The sequence below is a fragment of the Narcine bancroftii genome, chromosome 4, assembly GCF_036971445.1.
Source record: "Narcine bancroftii isolate sNarBan1 chromosome 4, sNarBan1.hap1, whole genome shotgun sequence".
Lineage (NCBI taxonomy): Eukaryota > Metazoa > Chordata > Chondrichthyes > Torpediniformes > Narcinidae > Narcine > Narcine bancroftii.
The window spans coordinates 197,395,958-197,418,654 of record NC_091472.1 but is presented as its reverse complement, the minus strand read 5'-3'; the positions used below and the strand labels follow the sequence as shown (position 1 = coordinate 197,418,654).

The following is a 22,697-nucleotide window of genomic DNA, read 5'->3' as shown; positions in this document are numbered from 1 at the left end:
ATGAGAGACGAATCTCATTTAAACATTTTGAACATTGAAAGGCATGGACAGAGTAGATGTAGAAAGGCTATTTCCCACGCTGAGAGAGCCCAGGACAAGAGGGCACAACTTCAGGTTTCAAATGGCAGCCATTTAGAACAGAGATGTGGAGGAAATTTTTAGCCAGAGAGTGGAGAATTGTGTAATTTGTTGCCGCAGGCAGTTGTGGAGGCCAGGTCATTGGGTGTATTTAAGGCAGAGATTAGCCAGGCATCAAAGGTTATGGGGAGAAGGCAGGGTAGTGGAGCAGAGTGGGAAAATGGATCAGCTCGTGATTAAATAGCGGGGCAGAGTCAATGGGCTGAATAGCCCATTTCTGTTCCCATGTCTTTTGGTTTTATGATATTTCAACCATAATTTTTTACTCTCAAGAACTTGGCAGATTTGGGATGGAGTCTGATGAAACATCAATATGCTCAGCAGACAGAAATTGTTCGAGAATGTGTGCATCAAATAGATAAGGTGTATCAGAAGGCCAATATTATGGTAGTCATGGGGAATTTTATCATGAAAATAGATTGGGAAAACCAGTTTGGGACTGGATCTCAAGAAAGAATTTATGGAATGGCTATGAGGTGACATTGTTGATGGGCCCACAATGGGATTGGTTGTAGTGGATTAGGTGTTGTGCAAAGCACCAGAGGTGATTAGAGAGCTTAAAGGGACCATTAGGGCGAGTGATAGAGTTCAATTTATGAATTTAACAAGGAAACTAAAGACAGAAGTGTCTGTATTTTAGTGGAGTAAAGGAGTTTACAGTGGCACAAGAAAGCAACTGGCCAAAGTAGATTGGAAGGGGACACAGGTTGGGAAAATGTCAGAGCAGCAATGGATGGAGTTTTTGCAAGAAATGAGGGTGGCGCAGGATAAATACAGAGCAAAAAAGAGGAATAATCTTAATGAAAAATGTCACAACTGTGACAAGGGTAGTCAAAACCAATGGATAAGCAAAAGAAAAGGAATACAAGGAAGAAAAAAATTAGTGGGAAGATAAAGGATTGGGAAATTTTTTAAAACTTCCAGAAGGCAACTAAAAATTTCAGAAAGGAACATTATGAAAGCAGACTAGCAAATAATATAAAAGAGGATACCAAAAGCTTCCTCCAGTATATAAAAAAATAAACGAGAGGTGAGAGTAGATATACGACTACTAGAAAATGACACTGGAGAAATAATAATGGGAAGCAAGGAGATGGCAGAGGAGCTAAATGAGTATTTCGCATCAGTCTTCACTATGGAAGACACTAGCAATATGCGGGATATCAAAGGGTATTAGGGGAGGGAAGTGAGTGCAGTTACTATTTCAAGGGAGGAGATGCTCAGACCAGATGGATTGGATGCTCAGGTTCTGAAAGAAGTGGCGGTGGAGATTATGGAGACATTGATAATGATCTTTCAGGAATCAATAGATTCTGATGTGGTTCTGGAGGATTGGAAGATTCCAAATGTCATCCCACTATTCAAGAAGGCAGGGAGGGAGCAGAAAGGAAATTATAGACCAGTTAGCCTGACATCAGTAGTTGGGAAGATGTTGTAGTCAATTCTCAAGGATGAGACTACAGAGAACTTGGAGGAACATGGCAGGATAGGCCAAAGCCATGGTTTCCTTGAGGGAAAATCTTGCTTGACAAACCTATTGGAATTTTTTTGAGGAAGTGACAAGCAGGCTGGATAAAGGAGATGTATTGGATGTTGTGTATTTGGATTTTTAGATGGCCTTTGACAAGGTGCCCCACACTTAAAAAGATAAGAGCACATGATATAACAGGAAACATACTAGCGTGGGTTGAGCATTGGCTGATCAGCAGGAAGCAGAGAGGTGGATTACAGATCATATTCTGAATGGCTGCCAGTTGCTCTGTGATACTGGTGTTCCACAGGGGCTGGTGTTGGGGACTCTTTATATTAATGATTGAGATTATGGAATGAATGGCTTTGTGGCCAAGTTTGCAGATGATACGAAGGTAGACGGACGAGCAGGTAGTGCTGAGGAAACATGGAGGATGCAGAAGGACTGAGACAGATTAGGAGACTGGCCAGAGAAGTGGCAAATCACTGAAATGCTGGAGGAACTCAGCTGGTTTATACAGGATTTATAGGAGACAAAGATATATTGCCGGTGATTCGGGCCTGAGCCCTTCTTCAAGGTAAAATCAAAAGGCAGAAGCAGGATACATCAGAAAGTCTCAGAATTGAAACAATGGAGGGATGTATCTAGACCAACAAAAGGTGTTAATTGGATGAGATAAGGGACTAGGGAGAATTTATCATGTCTGTACCAAAGGAGATAGGGACGAGAGAGACGATGGGGAAAGTGAAAGGGTTGGGATGGAGTTTAATGAAAGCCAGAGAAGTCGATATCAATGCCATCTGATTGGAAGGTGCCCAGTTGGAAGATGAGATGTTGTTTCTCCATTTTACAGATGGTCTCAGTCTGGCAGTACATGAGTCCATGGACAGACATATCAGCAAGGGAATGGGATGGAGAATTGAAATGGGTGGCCACTGGGAGATCCACGCTATTGTGGCAGACAGAGCCGAGGTGCTCAACGAAGCGATTTCCCAGACTCTCCGATGTAGAGGAGACAACAATGGGAGCACTGGATGCAGTCAATGACCCCTGCAGAGTCACAAGTGAAACTTTGCTTCACTTGGAAGGACTGTTTGGGGCCCCGAATGGTGGTGACGAGGTGTAGGTGAGCCTCTCCTGTGGTCACAGGAGTAGAGCCCAACAGGACGATTGGAAGGGAGGGAGGAGTGAACAAGGAGGTCACAGAGGGAGCAAAAGGTGGAGGACAGGGGAATATGTCTCTTGTGGTGGGATCTCAATGACAGAAAGTGTACGATTATGCATGGGCAGATTATTTTCTAAATGGGGAGAAATGTGGAAATACCCAGATGCGAAGGGTCCTGGGAGTCCTCGTGCAGGATTGCCTAAGTAAACTTGCAGGTTGAGTCAATGGTGAAAAAGGCAAATGCAATATGGCATTCCTTTCAAGAGGAATAAAATACAAGAGCAGAGATGTCATGTTGAGGCTTTATAAAGCACTGGTGAGACCTCACTTGGAAGTATTATGTGCAGTTTTGGACTCCTCATTTACAAAGGGATGTTCACAATTCCGTGTATGAAGGGTTATCACCTGACGAGCATTTGACAGATCTTGGCCTCCACATGTTGGAATTTGGGAGAATGAGTGGGGATCTCATTGAAACATTTTGAATGTTGAAAATCATGGACAGAGTAGATATAGAAAGGTTGTTTCCCATAGTGGGAGAGTTGAAGACAAGAGGGTACAATTTCAGGATTGAAGGCTATCCACTTAGAACAGAGATGCCAAGGAATTTCTTTAGCCAGAGGTGGTAAATATGTGGAATTTTTGCCATGGGCGGTTGTGGAGGCCAAGTCATTGGGTGTATTTAAGGCAGAGATTGTTTAGTCCTTGTTTAGCCAGGGTATGCAAGGTTATGGGAAGAACGCCGGGTAGTGAGGCTGACTGGGGAAAATGGATCAGCTCAATGGGTTTAATTGCCTTTTTCTACTGTATGTCTTATGAAATAGATGCAGAACCAAAATCAGGCTGCAACTTCTAGTTTATTCCCAGAACCAATTATGCTGCAATCACCTGAATTGGGTCCACGCAACTGTAAAAAATGCCTCATCACCCCTCAATTATTGCTCATTGAATCAAAATCAGAGTCAATTTGATAAAATCAATGGAAATGTTTAATATTGGGTCCAATAACGTGCTGACGGGTGCAGCTGTCCATTAAGACCTTGGGCAGGCCAATACACAAGGGTTTGCATCCATCAGTCCATCACCTACAGGAACGTCATGACGGTACCATTTTTCCCAATCTGCCATTTCTCCAAAGGGTAAAATCGAATCAGGATCCTACAAAGCAGAAGAGTTCAGGGAACAGTAAATCAGTTTCCTTCTGGAGGTCATTTCTTGAATCACTAAAGTGGATTAATCAAGCATTGCATAAGGCTACTCCAGGCAATGAAGAGAAACCTCTTCACAAACTTATCACATTTTAAACCGAACTTCCCAGGATACTGCTGCTAAAATGCTCAACGCTAGAATTTACGAAATTCAGCTGTCTGATCCAATCCATCATTTACCACAGCAGTCCACCAGGTTTAGATAATGATCATGTTTATTCTTATACACGAGTGAAATACGAAAGTCTGCAGACGCTGTGATTATTGTAAAAACTCACCGAAATGCTGGAGGACCTCGGCCAGTCTTTTGACCATCTATAAGAGACAAAGATAAATTGCCAATGTTTCAGGCCTGAGTCCTTCTTCAAGGAATATATAGAAAGCCTATTCTTTGAAGAAGGGCTCAGGCCTGAAACATTGGCAATATATCTTTACCTCCTATGGACGCTGAAAAGACCAGCCGAGCTCCTCCAGCATTTCGGTGAGTTTTTATTATTCTCATACACATTGTGCTATGAGTACATATGTTCTGAAATTCTTACTTGTGCAGCTGAACAAACACTTTGTGGGGGGTGGTGGGGGAAACAATCCCTTGAAGATGAGGGGGGGGATAAGCTCCGTGAGAAGCCAGAGGAAATGGGTGAAATTTTAAACAATTCTATTTTCTTCAGTATTCGCTAAGGCAAAGAATATTGAGCCAGATGAAGTGAAGAAATATGGAAGGGAGCTCATGGATAATATAAGAATTAATGAGGAGGTAGTGTTGGCTATATTAAAAAAGATCAAGGTGGATAAATTTCCAGGCCCTGACAAAATATTCCCTAGGACCCTGAGGGAGATTAGTGAACAAACAGTTGACAGAAATATTTAAAATGTCACTGCCCAGAGGACTGGAGGGTGGCTCATGTTGTTCTGTGTTCCAAAAAGGATCCAAAAGTAAACCCAGTAATTATAGGTCGGTAAGTCTTATGTCGCTGGGGGGGGGGGGGGGGGGGTGGGGGAGGGGTACATTAATGGAAAGTATTCTTAGAGATGGTATAAACAACTATTTGGAAAGACAAGGATTCTTTCAGAATAGTCAGCATGGTTTTGTATGTGGTAGATCATGTCTAACAAATCTTATAGAGTTTTTCAAGGAGGTTACTAAAAAGGATGATGAGAGGAAGGAAATGGATATTGTCTATATTGATAAGATTCCCCATAAGAGGTTAGTAAGGAAGGTGGAAGCATTAGGTATTAATGATGAAGTAGTGAAATGGATTCAGCTATGGTTGGATGGGAGATGCCAGAGAGTAGTGGTGGAAAATTGTTTGCCAGTGACAAGTGGAGTACCTCAGGGATCAGTACTGGGTTCACTGCTGTTTGTCATATATATTAATGATCTAGATGATAGGATGGTAAATTGGACTAGTAAATTTGCAGATGATACAAAGGTTGGTGGTATTGTGGACAGTGAGGAAGATTATCAAAGCTTACAGGGTGATATAGGACAGTTAAAAGAGTGGGCTGAAAGATGGCAGATGGAGTTTAATACTGATAAATGTGAGATGCTACATTTTGGTAGGACGAATCAAAATAGGATATACATTAAATGGTAGACAATTGAGAAGTGCAGTGGAACAAAGGGATTTAGGAGTCATGGTACATAATTCTCTGAAAGTTGAATCACATGTGGATAGGGTGGTGAAGAAGGCATTTAGTATGTTGGCTTTCATAAATCAGAGTATAGAATACAGGAGTTGGGGTGTTATGTTAAAATTGCATAAGGCATTGGTAAAGCCAAATTTGGAATATTATGTGCAGTTTTGGTGGCTGAATTACAGGAAGGATATAAACAGTATAGAGAGAATGGAGAGGAGGTTTACGAGAATGTTGGCCAGGGTTTCAGGGTTTGAGTTACAAGGAACGGTTGAGCAGGCTGGGACTTTATTCCCTGGAGTGTAGAAGGTTGAGGGGTGATTTGATAGAGCTATTCAGAATTATAAGAGGGACAGATAGAGTCAATGTGGATCAGCTTTTTCCACTGAGAATGGGGGAGATTCAAACAAGAGGGCATGGATTGAGTGTAAAAGGGGAAAAGTTTAAGGGAAACATGAGGGGGAATTTCTTCACGCAGAGGGTGGTGGGGTATGGAATGAACTTCTGGCAGTGGTGGTAGAAGCGAGGTCAATGTTACTATTCTTTTTTATATTTTTTTAATTTTTATTTTTCTCACTATGAACCATATTAATCAAAATACACACAAACATTTCCCTCTTGAATTTTCAGTGTCATTTTCTCCTCTTTTTTTCCCCTTCCTTCCCTCCCTCCCTCCCACTTCCCTCCAAACCCATTAAACGTTCAACATATTTTCTTCTTTTCTTTTCTTTGGCTTGGCTTCGCGGACGAAGATTTATGGAGGGGTATGTCCATGTCTGCTGTAGGCTCGTTGGTGACTGACAAGTCCGATGTGGGTCAGGCAGGCACGGTTGCAGCAGTTGCAAGGGAAAATTGGTTGGTTGGGGTTGGGTGTTGGGTTTTTCCTCCTTTGTCTTTTGTCAGTGAGGTGGGATACAAACAATAAACCCATTAAACAATGTCATCACACAATGAAAATAAACAGGAAAATTGTGTCATCTACTTTTACACACTGGGTCAGTTCATTTCGTCTTCTCATTCTATCATTTTAGGGGGTGGAGGTCCATGGTAGGCCCTCTCTGTTGTGTTCCATGTACAGTTCCCAAATTTGTTCAAATAATGTGACTATTTTTTTAATTATATGTTATTTTTTCCAATGGAATACAATTATTCATTTCCATGTACCATTGCTGTATTCTCAGGTTCTCTTCCGATTTCCAAGTTGACATTATACATTTTTTTGCTACAGCTAAGGCTATCATAATAAATCTTTTTTGCGCTTCATCCAGTTTAAGGCCTAATTCTTTACTTTGTATATTACTTAGAAGAAAGATCTCTGAAATTTTTGGTATGTTGCTTTTTGTGATTTTATTTAATATCTGATTTAGATCTTCCCAAAATTTTTTCACTTTCTCACATGCCCAAATTGCGTGTACTATTGTTCCCGTTTCCTTCCTGATACTGTTGGGTCCCATTTATTTAACTTTTGGGGCGTGATATATAGCCTGTGTAAACAATTATATTGTATCATGAGTAACCTCGTATTTATTATATTTCTCATAGTTCCGGAGCATAGCTTTTCCCATATTTCATTTTTTATTTTTATGTTTAGATCTTTTTCCCACTTTTGTTTGATAAATTATTTCCCAAAAAACAATTTTCTATTCTTTTGATTCCTTTTCTCTCCCATTCTCTAGAGGAAAGGTTATCTATTGTGAAAGGGATTAGTTGATTTTGCGTCAACAATAATTTTGGTAGTTGGTAATTTGTTTTTTTTCCTTTCTACGTGAATCTTCTTCCAAATGTTGAGTAGATGGTGTAGTACTGGTGGACTTCTATATTGCATAAGTTTTTCATCCCACTTATAAAGTATATGTTCTCCCCTATTTTATCTAGCACTATCTTGGTCCAATCTGGATTTTCCCTTCTTTGATAAAAATCTGATAGATATCTCAATTGTGCAGACACACAACCAAACATTACATACAGACAGACAATGCATATTCAGAACAAGTATTGATATATTCAAATAAATAATAAATATTGTTCCATTATTATGAGAGCCTTGGATAGTTAGCCATTAGCAGTTCATTTGATCATTCAGCATTACATGCAAGAAGGTAGTCAAGTTATAAAGGACTCCCATCACCCTGGTCACAACCACTCCTCACTGCTATCTTCAGGTAGAAGGTACAGAAGCCTGAAGGCCAGTACCTCTAGGTTCAAGAACAGTTTTTCCTTTCTAACAGCTATCAGACTCTTGAATCTCCCTGTGTCACACTAATCAGGGACTGCACTGAAACCATGCTGATTTGGGCCTATCTTTTACCACACTGCTAGGTATTCCACAACCTCATTCACGACCATTGACTCCAACAGCTTCCCAACCACAGACGTCAGGCTAACCAGACTATAATTTCCTTTCTGCTGCTTCGTTCCCTTCTAAAACAGCAGAGTGACATTCGCAATCCTCCAGTCCACCAGAACCACGCTAGAATCGATTGATTCCTGGAAGATCATTACCAATGCCTCCACATCTCTGCAGCTACTTCAGAACCCAAGGGCACATTCCATCTGGTCTGGGAGACTTACCTACCCTTCGACCTTTCAGCTTCCCAAATAACTTCTCTCTCATGATCTTGACTGCAGCCACTTCTCTTCCCAGAGTGCCATGTGAAAATCTGGTTTGCTACTAATGTATTTCATAGCCTAATAGCCTGAATACGCCTGAGACTGATCTCGGAAGATAAGCAGGCTGAGGCTTGGTCAGTATTTGGAGGGGAGATGGCCGAGGAACATCAGGTGCTGTTAAGTTTCTGAGAGAGGAGCTGGACAAAGTGGCAATTCCCTGTCTGCCTTACGGATGAGAAAAGTTAAAGAATTTCATGTATTACCTGACAATAATGGAATATCTTTCACAGTGAAGACTGATTCAAAATATTCATTCAGTTCCTCGGCCATCTCCTTATTACCCATTATAATTTATCTAGCATCATTTTCGATCAGTCCTATTTCTACTTTGGCCTCTCTTTTATTCTTTCTATATCTTTAAAAAATCTTGAAGATATTATTTTCCAACCTCCATTCATAATTCACTTCCTTCCTAATTACCTTCTTAGTTGTCTTCTTTTAAGTTTTTAAAAGTTTCCCTCTCCTCCATCTTCCCACTAATTTCTCCTTCCTTGCCTGCCCTCTCTTTTGCTTTTACTTTGGCTTTAACATCCCTCGTCAGCCACAACCGTCTTTTTTCCATTCCCAATTTTCTTTCTTTTAAGTATGTGCCTGTCCTGCTCTTTCCTCATTTCTCGCAGAAACTCCAGCCATTGCTGATCTGCTGTCCTGTTAGTGTCTTTTTCCAAATGACTAGTCTCTTGGATGCTCCTGCTGTGATCTTCTCTACATCAGAGACTAGATGCAGACTGGGATATCGCTTTGTTGAGCTCTGTCCACCACAATAACGTGGATCTTCAATTCTCCATCCCACTTCCTTGCTGACATATCTGCCCATAGTCTCATCCACTGCCAGACTGAGACCACCTGTAAATTGGAGGAATAGCACCTCATCTGACTGGTTACCATCCAACCGAATGGCATTGATATCGACTTCTCTGGTTTTTGTTAAACCCCACCCCAACCCCTTCGCAACACCCCCCCCCCCCAAAACCCCAGTCTCTCTATTCCCTGTCTCCTTTGGTACAGACATGATAAATTCTACCTAGTTCCTTATCACATCCAATTAACACCTTTCGATGGTCTGGATCCCTCCCCCAGTGTTGCAATTCTGAAACTTTCTGTTATATCCTGGTTCTGGCTTTTGATTTTTTCTTGAAGAAGGGCTCAGGCCCAAAACGTTAGCAATATATTTTTGTCAAAAATAATCCTAGGTGCTGAAATAAACCAGCTGAGTTCCTCCAGCATTTCGGTGTTTTTTTACAATTACAGCACCTGCAGCCTATCGTGTTTTTCTCATATTGGAATTACTGACTCCTGAGAGTTCCTTTACCGTAGCTCTCTAATCCCCCGATTCATTACTCAGCACCCAATCCTGAACACAAGCTGCTCCAGAAAGCCATCCCAAAGGCTCTCCCCTGAGGTCCCATACTAACCTTTCTCAATCTACTTTCATGTTAAAATCCCCCAAGATTAATGTAACACTGTCCTTCTGACGTGCCTTATCTATTTCCAGTTGTACTTTGTAGTCCACATCCTGTCTGCTGTTTGGAGCCCTATCTATAGCTGATATTAGGGTGAATTTACCTTTACCTTTCTTTAATTCAACCCATAAGGATCCTACCACTTCTGATCCTATCACTTCTTTCCTACGATTTAATATTGTTGATTAATGAAACCCCAGCCTGTTCAACTTCTCAGCCCCCGAGTCCTGGCAATATCCTCATGAATTTTCTCTGTCCCCTCTCCAGCTCGACGTCTTTCCTGGAACACAGTGACCAAAACTGGACACAATAGTCAAAATGGGGCCTCACCAATTGCCACGTCACTTCCCAACTTTTCTACCACGAGATGCAGAATTCTCAGTGCTTACCTGTCTGGAGGTAAGCCCAGTTCCTGGGTGAGGAATTCAAAGAACTTCGCACTGTGCTCTTTGTTTTGTTCAGCAGTGCTCACCACCCCAATAGAAGATACAATTAGTTGAGCACAGGGAGACGTGCTACCTCCAATCGACAATATCATGTCTGGCTTCACAGATATATTGATTCTCTGTATGGAGAAAACATTCTTTTAGAATTCGATGTATCAAACAATGTAATAATAGTCACGGTTATGGGAAAGTTTAATTTAAAGCATTATAATGTTGCAGATAAACTGAGGAAGGTTGGAGAACTAACATGTTTTAGGTAAGAGAAAACCCTTCCTAATCTGTGAGCCTAGGCTTGATTCCCTGTTACCAAGGAGCTCTGCTGACCATTGAATTCATCTCAGTTAATGGGGTGAGAAAGCAATGCTGAAGTGGGTGATAGTACCATAGAATACTACATCACCAAAACAGGCCCATTCAGCCCATCTAGTCTGAACTGAACTATGATTCTATCTCATCTCTACTGACCTACACCTGGACCATATAGCCTTCCATACTCCACCCATCCATGTACCTGTCCAAATGTTCCTTAAATGTCAAAATCGAGCTCGCATTCACTTCAGCTGGCAAACCCTAAAGTCTGCAGACACTACTTGAAGTAAAAACACAATGCTAGAGAAACTCTGCAGGTCAAACTGTGGACTTAATACAGCAAAGATGTAGAAGGTGTGGAAAATATTGGCAGGCATCTAAAGAAAAAGGTAAGGGGGGGGGAGTGATGGAGGGGAACAGCATGGTCCCAAAGGCAGGAGATAAGAGGTAGAGAAGGGAGGAGGAATGACTCGGTGAAGCGGCCAGTGAGGAGTGGCCCAGTGAGTGAGTGGAGCTTAAGGCTTTGACTCAAGAGACTTCAGTGAGCAGAGGCTAAGAAAAAGCTTGCTTGCTTGCTACCAGAAAAGTAAGGCCAGGCAAATCAGTTTAATCCTTTAATTAAATTTAGATAATGGAGTCAGCTAGGGCAGTGGATTGCTCTGGTTGTGGGAAATCTGGGACAGTCTAGTTATCCCAGATGACTACACCTGCAAAAGGTGCATTCAGCTGCAGCTCCTTACAACCCGAGTTAGGGAACTGGAGCTGGATGAACTGCGGACCTTGAGGGAGGCAGAGGCAGTTGTTGACAGGAGTTTCAGGGAGACAGCAACCCCTAAAATTTAGGAGACAGGTAGCTGGGTAACTGTCAGGAGAGGGAAGGGGAAGAGTCAGATAGTGCAGAGCACCCCTGTGTCTGTTCCCACCAACAATAGGTTTACCATTTTGGATACTGTTGGTGTGGACAATGTAGCAGGGACAATTCGAGGTGGTCACATCTCCGGCACGAAGGCTGCCCCCCCCACCCCAGAAGTGGGGAGAAGAGGAGAGCTATAGTAATTAGGGACTTGTTGGTTTGATGAGTGGATAGAGGATTCTGTGAACGAGATCAAGGCTCCCTGATGGTACGTTGCCTGCCAGGTGCCAGGGTCAGGGACATTTCTGATAGAGCTCATAGGATTCTGGAGAGGGAGGGTGAGCATCCAGGTGTCGTGGTCCATGTGGGGACCAATGACATAGATAAGGATGAGGTCTTGAAGAAGGAATACAGGAAATTAGGAAAGAAGTTAAAAAAACAGGACCTCAATAGTAGTAATCTCCAGTTTGCAGCCTGTGCCATGTGCCAGAGAGGGCACGAACAGGAAGTTATGGCAGATGAATGCGTGGTTGAAGAGTTGGTACAGGGGGCAGGGTTTCAGATTTCTGCTTCATTGGGATTTCTTCTGGGGAAGGTCAGACCTCTACAAAAATAACGGGCAGGCAGGTTTGCTAAGGATGTTGAGGAGGGTTTAAACTAAGTTGGCTGGGGGGCTGGGAATCAGAATGTGAGTGGAGAAATTAGGGTAGAAGGGAACTGGAGTTAAGGTCGAGAAAGAGGAAAAATAAATAAGTCAAAAATAATGTCCAACAAACACAGGCAGGTGAAAGGACAGGATAATTTACTGTACAGTAGGAAGACAGCCGAATCGGTAACACATACTGGTTTAAAAGTACAGTACTTGAAGACACAGAGCCTTAAGAATAAAGTAGAAGACCTCATTGGATAGTTACACATTGAAAGATTATGTCAATGTGATTGGGAGTTGAATGTCCAAGGTACACAGTGTACAGTAAAGAAAGGCAGGCAGGTAAGTAGAGGGGGTGGTGTGGCCCTGATGGTAAGCAATGATATTAAATCACTCGCCAGAAGGGACATAGGGTCAGATAGGGTAGAATCCTTATGGGTTAAGAAATGGCAAAGGTAAAAGGATCCTATTGGCAGTTATATACAGGGCCCCAAACCGTAGCTGGGAAGTGGACTACGAGCTACAGCTGGAGATAGAAAAAGTGCGTCAGATGGATAATGTCAAAATAATTATGGGGGATTTTAACATGAAAGGGGATTGGGAAGGTACTGGATCTCAGGAGAGAGTTTGTAGAATGCCCACAGGATGGCTTTTTGGAGCAGCTCGTCGATCAGCCCACCAGGGGATTGACGGTTTTAGACGGGATGATGTGTAATGAACCTGAGGTGATTAAAAGTAATGGAACCTTTGGGAAGTAGTGATCGCAGCACGATGGAGTTCAGTTTCAAATTTGAAAAGGAAAAGGTGATGTCAGGAGTGTCAATATTTCAGTGAAACAAAGAAAATCACAGTGGTGTGAGAGAGGAACTGGCCCAAGTTGATTGGAAAAGTAAGCTAGATGGAGGGACGGCAGAGCAGAATTGGATGATATTTCTACAAGAAATAAAGAAAGCCCAGGATAGATCTATTCCTAGAAAAAGGAAAATGATGAATGGAAAAATGGCATAAAGATGGGTAAAAAGAGAGGTCAAGGCTAAAATAAAAGCAAAAGGGAGGACAGACAAGGAAGCAAAAATTAGTGGGAAAACAGGACTAGGAAACTTTTAAAAACTTACAGAAAGGGACAAAGAAAGTCATTAGGAAGGAAAAGATGAATTATGAAAGGAAGTTGGCAGCAGTGCAGAGGACCTCAGGCTCCCAGCACCTGCAGCAGTGCATCGGACCCCAGGCAGCAGCAGCAGGGACCTCAAGCTCCCGGGCAGGAGTGGGAACCTCATGCTCCCAGCAGGAGTGGGGCCTTGGTGGGGAAGTGTCGGTGATCGGCGGTGGCCAGCATTTTTATTTGGTGAGAATTAAACTTTATTTTAATGCTTAAAAAGCCTTCCCTTGTTGTTTGTTGTCATATAAACACTTACGAGTGATTTGCTGTTGCAACTGGGCTGTTTTTTAAAAAAATGACTAGTTCTCTGAAAAAACTATCCGAAATAAGCCCAGTCTCGACCATTTCGGATAAGCGGAGTTGAACTGTACCAATGGTGTTCCTTAGGGGTCAGTTCTTTTTACAATGTATATTGATGATTTAGATTATTGGAGTGAATGGTTTTGTGGCCAAGTTTGCACAAGACAAGATAGATTGTGGAGGAAGAAGTGTTGAAGAAACTGAAAGTTTGCAGAGTCTTGGACAGTTTAGGAGAGTGGGAAAAGAAATGGCAGATGAGATACAATGTTGAGAAATGTACAGTTGTACACTTTGGAAGAGGAAATAAACAGGCAGATTATTATTTGGATGGGGAGAACATTCAAAATTTGGAAGTGCAAAGGGACTTGGAGGTCCTCGTGCAGGATAACCTAAAGATTAACCACCAGGTTGGATTGGCAGTAAAGAAACCGAATGCTATGTTAACATTCGTTTCAAGGGGAATAGTGGAGAAGAGTAAAGAGGTGTTGATGAGGTTCTATGGGGCACTGGTGAGACCTAATTTGAAGAACTGTGTGCAGTTTTGGGCCCCTTATCTTAGAAAGGATGTAATAATATTGGAGAGAGTACAGAGATTTACCAGGATGGTTCCTGGGAGTGGTCTTGGTGGGTATCTCATTTCAAATCCGTGGGACCACCCAGAGGCCAACCATTTCAATTCTGCACCCCACTACCATGCTCGCTTCTGTCCATGGACTCATCAAGACCACCCATAATTTGGAGGAACATTGTAGTTTTTGTCTCATCTAACCTCAGTGGAAAAAGTCTGCTTGCATTTATTCTATCCATACCCCTCATAATTTTATATACTTCCATAAAATATCCCCTTATTCTCTACTGCTCAAAGAAATGAAGTCCTAACATGTTTAACCTTTCCCTGTAATTCAGTTCAAGTCCCGGCAATATCCTCTCTGCCCTCTTTCAATCTTGGTTAGGAAAACAAAACACCAAATGAGGACCAATCAATAAAACTGCCATCTTCAGCCTTCAAAGAAAAGTATGAAAGAAATGATGTGTGAAGATAGAAGAGGAGGAGCACTAGCTAACAGGCAAGAGGTACAATTGGAATTAAACAAGAAAGTGTGCAAATGGTGTAATCGTAGTTTACACAAAATTGCTAGAGAAACTGTAAGTCATACAGCGTTCTTTAAGTAGCAAAGGTAAAGGAGCACAGTTAGCACAAATCCATAACAGCGCCAGTGAACTGGATTCAAATCCAACAATAACTGGAAGGTGTTTGTACGTTCTCCCTGTGTCTGCGTGGGTTTCCTCTGGGTGCTCTGGTTTCCTCCCACCCTACAAAACGTTCTGGGATTATAGGGTGGCATGAGCTTGTGGACCAGAAGGGCCTGTTAGCATCTATGTATAAATTTACAAAACCCTTCATCAAGGTATGAGCAAAAAGTGGAGGGAGCAGGACAGGCCCATAGGCAAAAGGACATGGACATTTATGGGTTGGGGGGGATATAAGAGAAAGAATCTGAGAAGGGGGAGGGGGAATAGGTCTCTGAATGAAGAGGGAAGGGGTGGAGAGTCTGCCATTCAGTTGGGGAGTATAAAAAGTGGATACATGTGGGACCTAAGCAGGTGGAAGTCTTTTGGAGTTAAAGCTAAAAAGAATCTGCAGAATAAAGGGCCCAGGCTCCAAACATTAGATATGTTTGACTTCCTATTGATGCTGCATGGCCTGCTAAGTTCCTCCAACGTGTTGTCCTGGACACCAGCATTTTCAGACTTTTTTGTTTATCTCTTCATTCCGGTGGTAAACCTCTCACTTATATGGAAAGACAAGTATGCATACTGTTCTTGTATGTTGCTTCCTTTGTACTTTGGAGAGCTATTAGTGGTCGTCTTCTGTCAGAACCTTCAAGGGTTGAGACCTTCAAATTCCTGGGTGTCAACGTCTCTGAGGATCTGTCCTGGAGCCTCCATGTTGATGCAATCATGAAGAAAGCTCACCAACAGCTATACTTTGTAAGGAGTTTAAGGAGATTTGGTATGTCACCAAAGATTCTTGCAAATTTCTACAGGAGTACTCTGGAGAGCATTCTGACTGGTTGCATCACTGTCTAGTAAGGAGGTGCCAATGCCCAGGACACGAAAAGGCTACAGAGGGTTATAAACTCGGCATGTGCCATCATGGGCATCAGTCTTTACGCCATCGAGGACATGCACATGAGGTGGTGTTTCAAGAAAGCAGCCTCTATCCTCAAGGACCCTCACCACCCAGGTCATGCCCTCTTCACTCTACTACCATCGGGAAGGAAGTGCAGGAGCCTGAAGACGAGCACCCAGCGGCACAAGGACGGCTTCTTCCCCTCCGCCATCAGATTTCTGAATGGACAATCAACCCCAGACACTACCTCACTTTCCCTTATTTTTGCTCTAATTTATTTATTTTACAGCAATAGTTGCACTGTGATGCTGACCCAAAACAAATTTTGTGATGTTCATGACAATAAATTCTGATTCTGTGAACAAGTTTCTATCCAAATTAAACCTATTAACTCTAGGACCAGAGATGAGTGTGGTTTCCCCAGAATTTTTCTGTCAACTACAATCACATGGTCTGCAGACTTTCTTGTTTCAGGCCTCATAGTGAAACCTCAAATAAAAGGAGTACAGTGCCCAGAACAAGTCAAGGACTTTGGTCAAAGGATCTGTTGGAGGAGTGAGCAGGTCGATGTTTCGGGTGGGAACCTTGCTTGGGGACTGAGTGCAGAGGGGAGAAATACAGGGCAGAGAGGATGGGGGTAAAGATGACGGGGTCTGTGAGCTGCACTGTAACCCAGCTTGTCTCCCCACGGATGCTGCCTGGCCTTTTTCGCCTTTCCAGACCTGTCTGCCTTTATTCAGATGTAGATTTGACGGAGTTTCCACCGCTGCGGCTCCGAGATCCGACACCCGCTGTTCAACGCCGTGCTCCCGGAAAGACGACCCACCCCCGCAGGGAGGGTTTCCCACCGTCACTGCCCGGCCGCCCACCCACCACGATCCCAGGCCCGGCTCAGCCTGGGGACAACGGGAGGAGACCCGTGCACAGCGTCACCTGCCTCCGGCGGCTTGTCGAGGATGACGGCGGCCGCCCGGCTCAGCCGCTCCAGCAGCGACCCGCGGAAGGAGCTAGCCGGCAGGGTGCTCTCCAGCTCCAGGAAAGGCATCGCAACACGGCAAGCCCGGTCCGGACTCTGGGCCGGGAGAGGCGGGACCGGGGAGAGTGGAGGGGGCTGGACCGAGAGAGGCAGTACTTGGGAGGGGAACCCAAGGGAAGAGGCCCGAGGGGAGGGGGCCCGGGGTGGGTAGGGAGCCCGGGGGTGTGGAGGCTGACGGCTGAAAAGGGGCAAGGCCAGGGGATGGGGAAAAGTGCTGGAGGGTGGGTGGGAGGGGAGACAGAGAATAGTCCTATGGGCATGGCCAGATGTGATGGTGATAGGGAGAGGGTGGGCAGGGGAGGTGGTGGTGGGGTGGATGGGGGCAGAAGGGTGGGGGAGGGAATGGGGCCAGTCAAGGGCAGATGGAGTGTGGCCTGAGGAGTGGGGTGGGCGAGGGAGTAGGTAGAGGGTGGCTCTAGAGGTAGGGGCCGAGCAGGGGGACAGCAATAGGGGGGATTCAGGATGAGGTTAGACAAAGTGCCTGATCTGAACTTGGGGTGAACACCAAGCAGATCGGTTTTACATCAGTACTGTTCTTCCCCATTGCTCGTTCTTCAACAGAAGGTGTCACCAATTCCTCAGAGTGCGAAGGGAACCATTGCAGGCCATGAGATATGGGACCAGGTTTAGGGTGTTCAAGAACAGTTCACGGAAAATGGCCAAGGGCACTGCGGTTCCACAAGAGAAGTGTCGGACTCTGGCTTTAACTTACTCTTAATTTAGTCTATGTGTAGTCTGAGTCCAGCGCGTTCTTTGAATGAAGTGATAGGAGAAAGTATTCGGTTCAACAGTCAATTTATTACACAGCACAAGAATAAAACTTAACAGAGCTCTGGGTCACTCATTAGTTCATAGGTCACCTGCACAGTGAGCTACTCCCCAAGACTGACCCCTATTGTCCAGTTGGTTCAGTTTATATAGGTCAACCTTATCATACAGAACAAAAGTTGGCTTCCTTTGCTAGATTTCATTATCACACAGAACCAAAGTTGTCTTCCTTTGCTAGATCTTTTTGCATAAGGGTTATCACAAGTCATCTCCTGTTTTGCAGATATCTGGGGTGTAGCACTCCCATCTTAATCCTCCAGGCCAGACTATCCCGTTGTGTTGATCAGAAATTAATTCATCCCCAGATATCTCTAATCACCATTCTGTTCTTGTCCGGCCAATTTCTGCTGTTCTCTTTAACACCTCCTCCTGCCTTAATCTTCCTCCTAGACTTGTTTTCCATTCCCTTTGTTTCTTACAGGCCATTCTTTGTTCTGATCTGGCCTGTGTCTCCTGTGCTACTCACCACCTCATTTAGTTTGAGCATTCCTCCTAAATCGTTTTGTGCATTTCCTCTCCCTGTATTTTGGAGAGACAATTTTGTTCAGCCAACTTTGCTCCATGCTGTGATTGCTACTTAATCACATTCCTTTTTCCCTGAACCATGCAGTAACTATACACTTATTAATTAATCATTTATTTCATACTGTTTTAACCCCTAGATTCCAACAGAAGGTGGTCAATTTCATTGCAATTATGAAGAGATGGCTCCACGTTCTCCTTGTCGAAGAATATTAATGTCAAGGACACACAGATAGAACCCCACTGAAGCATGCATTTAGTCACAGAGACACAAGAAAATGGAGCAGCAGCCACCCATCCGCTCTTCACTACTGACCAGCAGGATGAGTTATCACTCCCTCTGTCCTCACTGAACTCCAGAGTGGGGTTATCACTCCCTCTGTTTTTGCTGACCAGCGGGGTGGGGTTATCACTCCCTCTGTCTTCACTGACCACTGGGGTGGGGTTATCACTCACTCTGTCTTCACTGACTACCGGGGTGGGATTATCACTTCCTCTGTCTTCACTGACCACCAGGGGTGGAGTTATCACTTCCTCTGTCTTCACTGACCACCAGGGGTGGAGTTATCATTTCCTCTCTTTTCACTGACCACCAGGGGTGGAGTTATCACTCCCTCTGTCTTCACTGACCAGGGTGGGATTATCACTCCATCCATCTTCACTGACCACCAGGGTGGGGTTATCACTTCCTCTGCCATTACTGACCACCAGGGTGGGGTTATCACTCCCTCTGTTTTCACTGACCACCGGGGTGAGGCGGGAGGAGGACCCCACAGCGAACACGTGAGTGGTAAAAAGGTGGATACAAGTTGGAGAGTGGAGGTAAAAAAGCTGAGAAATGATTGGGGGAGAGGGTAGTTCTAGGAAAGAAGGGTAGGTAGGGATGTGGAGAACAGAAGGTGGTGGGATAGAGAACATAAGGAAGTGGTGAACGGAAACTGGTGGTTGATATTAATGGTGTCTTGTTTGGAGATTCCCATGACAGAATATTCCTCGTTGTTCCTCCAAGTTGTGGGTGGCCTCAGTTTGATAGTGGATGATGCCATGGACAGAAATGTCGCTGTAGGAATGGGGTGTGGAATTGAAATATTGGGTCATTGGAAGGTCCCTGTTATTGCAGTGACAGTCAAAGGTGATCAATGAAACAGGTTTGTCCATGGTCTCATGCACTGCTAAACCAGGGACACCTGTAAATTGGAGGAGCAATATTCCCTCTGGGCACTCTCCATCTGGTCAGCATTAACATTGACCTCTCTGGTTTCTGTTAGACCACTCTCCATTCTCCCTTTCTTCTCTATCCCTCTGTCTCCTTTTCTCCAGCTCTCCATTCACAAAACTACCCACTCCCCCTCATTTGCTGGTGTGCCCTTGTGGTGCATTGAGGTAGCAGCAAGCAAGCACAAAACTCAAGACTACAACAGGCTTTATTCCAGTAAAAATTTGACCAGTTTATGCCATGCTGGCTTCCCCATGTGACTGGCTCAGGAGGGGCCAGCTCAGGTTTAGACTCAGGTCTAGACTCAGGTCGTCTGATTGACAGCTGGCGAGGTGCAGTCAGCCCCTTAGGTGGTCTTCTTGCAGGTAGAGATCGCCCCCTGCAGTTGGCTGGTGGTCATAGCACCACATTCACCCCCATCATAAAATCAAGTCTAGGAGTGGGTGTGAAACGGTGGCGGGTGGTATTTACAGATTTAGTCGGAGTCTCTGGGACCCTTGCAAGGTTGGCTCCTGGTCAAAGGTTGGTGAGGGTGTGGCTGCCTGAGTGTTGGCTGGGTCCAATGTAGCTGTGGCGGCTGTTGTGGAGTCTATCTACGTCTGTCCATGGTGGGGTGGGGGGTGGCCGAGTAGGTGTGGTCCACTAAGAGTGGGGTTCTCTGGAGGAGCGGAGGGAGGAGGTCAATTCTCAGATCCTAGGTGGGCCAAGGTAGTCGTGATACCTGGGGGGGGGGGGGGGGGGGGGGGGGGAGGCCTGCTGGTGCCAGATCCCTGGTCAAGACAGTGTCTTCATGGCCACTGGGGTACCTGACGAGGGCATCGTTCTGGTTGGCGTGGAGGAGCACCTGCTTGACTAGCAGGTTGGACTTTTGGGCCCACACGTGTTTGCTAAGTTACACCAGTCCTGGAGATGTGAAGCCAATTTCCTAGCGCTCGTGAAGGGTCTGACTAGTAGCCGTACGCAAGAATGACCTAATGGAATGGAGTGCCTCAGGGAGGGCCTCTTGCCAGTAGTCAACAGATCAGCCTTTGGACCTCAGGGGTAGGACTGCCTTCCAGATCACCCCATTTTCATGCTCCACCTGCCCGTTGCCTCTCAGGTTGTAACTAGTTGTGTGACTAGTCGCAATGCCTCACACTACTAGGTGATGGCGCAGCACCTCACTCATAAAGTCAGACCTCCGATCACTGCAGATGAATGCTGGGTGTCCAAACATGGTGAAGATCTGTGTCAGTGCCGTGATACGGTGGCTGTGGAGGTGTCAGGGCAAGGGATAGTGAAGAGAAAACGGGAGCATCCATCTACGACCACGAGGAAGTAGACGTTCTTGTTCGTGAAAGGCAGGGGTCACTGAAGTCGATACTAAGTTGAACTACCCGGTCTGTACTGGATGTCGTAGCTGAACGTGGCCAGCTCGACTCTCCAGCGCAAGATCTTATAATTCTTGATCTTGCCCTTACGAATGGTGCTGAACATGAAAGCCACTGTGCGTTGGTCGGTGAGGAGGGTGAACCTCCTGCCTGCCAGTAGTGGCAGACTACTTCCACGATCGCCTGGGCCTCCTTTTCAATAGCGAAGTGCCCAAGCTTTGAACTGTGGAAGATCCTGGAGAAGGCCATGGGTCACCTCCCTTGGTTGAGGGTGGTCGCAAGAGCAACATTAGAGGCATTGCACTCCACCTGGAATGGGGTGTCCTCATCCACAGCGTGCATCGTGGCATCGGCGATGTCGTGCCTGATGTGAGCGAAAGCTGCCTGTGCAACATGGTGGGTGGGGGGGGGGGGGGGAGAGGAAAGGTGGTGGGTTGGGCCAGTGAGCACATCTTGTCCAAAAAACAGGGGACCCAGTGGGAGCAATGGGAGAAAGGCCCAAGGCACCTGCAGAGGGCCTTGATTGTGTTGGGAGGGGCAGTTCCATTAGTGGGCGCATGCATTCTGGGTCAGGACCAATGACACTATGTGCCACGATGTACCCCAGGATGGCGAGATGGGTGGTACTGAACATGCACTTCTCTTTGTTGAAAGTGAGGTTCAGCTCCTCGGCCGTCTGGAGAAATATCTCCAGGTTGTCATTGTGGTCCTGCTGGTCGTGGCCGCAGATTGACCAAGTACGGGAAGGTTGCTCTTAGGTTATGCTGGTCTCCTGCTGGAAAACAGAGACCCCATTAGTGACCCCAGACAGGACCTGGTGGAACTGGTAGAGGCAGTATATGGTTTATTCCGGGTGTGGATAGGGAGCTGATGGTAGGCCAACTATAGATCAATTGTCGAGAAGATCTTATAGCGGGCTATCTCATCTCTATTCGGGGTAGGGGTAGGCGTCCAGTTGGGTGTACCTGTCTATGGTCTGGCTAAAATCGATTACCATCCTTGGTTTGCTACCCCCTTTCACCACTACGACTTGGGCTCTCCAAGGACTAGTGCTGGGTTCTATGAATCCTTCCGCCAGAAGCTGCCTCACTTCTGCCTTAATAAAGGCCCTGTCGACTATGCAATAGCACCTTCTCCTGGCAGCTATGGCTTGCAATCTGACATAAGGTAGTTGAAGAGGGCAGGAGTTACTCATAGCATGGAGAGGCCACAGGTGGATTGGAGGTAGTTGCTGGGCTGTGTGCTGTGGAGTGTGAGTGGGGGAGGGGCCCACCGAAGGCGAGAGTAAGGCTTTGGAGTGACACTGGAAGTCTAGCCCTAAGAGGACTGGGGCACAGAGCTGGGGCATGACCAGGAGCCTGAACCCTTGGTACGCCTCCTCCCATATCTATTCCACAGAGCAGCGCCTGAGGGCCGTGATGGAGTGGTCCTTGGCGGTGAAAGTGATGGAAAAGTTTGTAGGATAGATTTTGAGCTTTAGTGTCTGGGCCACATTCGGCTGCACGAAGTTCTCAGTACTACTGCTATCGAACAGGCATTTTGTTACCTTCCCATTGACAGCGATGTCCATCATTGAGCACCTGAATCCATGGGGAATGTCTCTTTTTAAAGTGGTGGACGCTAGGACCATCTCAGGGTCCGAGTCACTGATGTCAAAGGGCCCTACATGCAGGAGATGATCTAGCTGCTGGCGCAACTTACCCCTGTGAATACTGCAGGTTCCAGTGTGGGTCAGACAGGCGATCCCGCAAAGGCTACCCAGTGAGGAACTCACATTGCTCCCAATGCGGGAAGAAAGGCCACTTTGCTAAGGTGTGCCTTTCCAGGCCTGTCTGGAGCGCTGCGGCCCTCCTCGACCAGCTGGGAGCCATCCTGAACATCACCACGTGCGAGGACTGGGTGATGCCATTTCTCACCCTGCCACTTCCGCCCATCACTGCTGACGTCACTTCCGGCCCAGCTACCAACCCGCACTGCTGCAGTGTGCTCGCTTCGGGTGCCGCCATTTTCTTCCAGACGACTTCCACTTGCACTGAAGACATCAATTCCACCCACTCAGATGACGTCACCTCCTGTTTCGCTGCCAGTCAGGTCACCCGACCACACCAATGCCATGTGTGTC

General features: G+C 45.5%; 1 protein-coding gene across 2 annotated transcripts; it reads right to left on the bottom strand.

The window, feature by feature from the left end:
* Nucleotides 1-3,740: 3,740 nt before the first annotated feature.
* Nucleotides 3,741-16,755, bottom strand: ddt (D-dopachrome tautomerase). 2 transcript variants are annotated; one of them, XM_069933576.1, is made up of 3 exons: nucleotides 16,541-16,730; nucleotides 10,143-10,318; nucleotides 3,741-3,932 (listed from the first exon to the last, which is right to left on the bottom strand). In XM_069933576.1, exons 1-3 carry the CDS (start codon nucleotides 16,646-16,648, stop codon nucleotides 3,860-3,862), a joined length of 357 nt encoding a protein of 118 aa, XP_069789677.1. In that variant the 5' UTR covers nucleotides 16,649-16,730; the 3' UTR covers nucleotides 3,741-3,859. The 2 variants fall into 2 exon arrangements, with proteins under 2 accessions (XP_069789677.1, XP_069789676.1); XM_069933575.1 differs by lacking the exon at nucleotides 3,741-3,932 and adding an exon at nucleotides 6,294-6,513 and having other exon boundaries at nucleotides 16,541-16,755.
* Nucleotides 16,756-22,697: the final 5,942 nt, after the last annotated feature.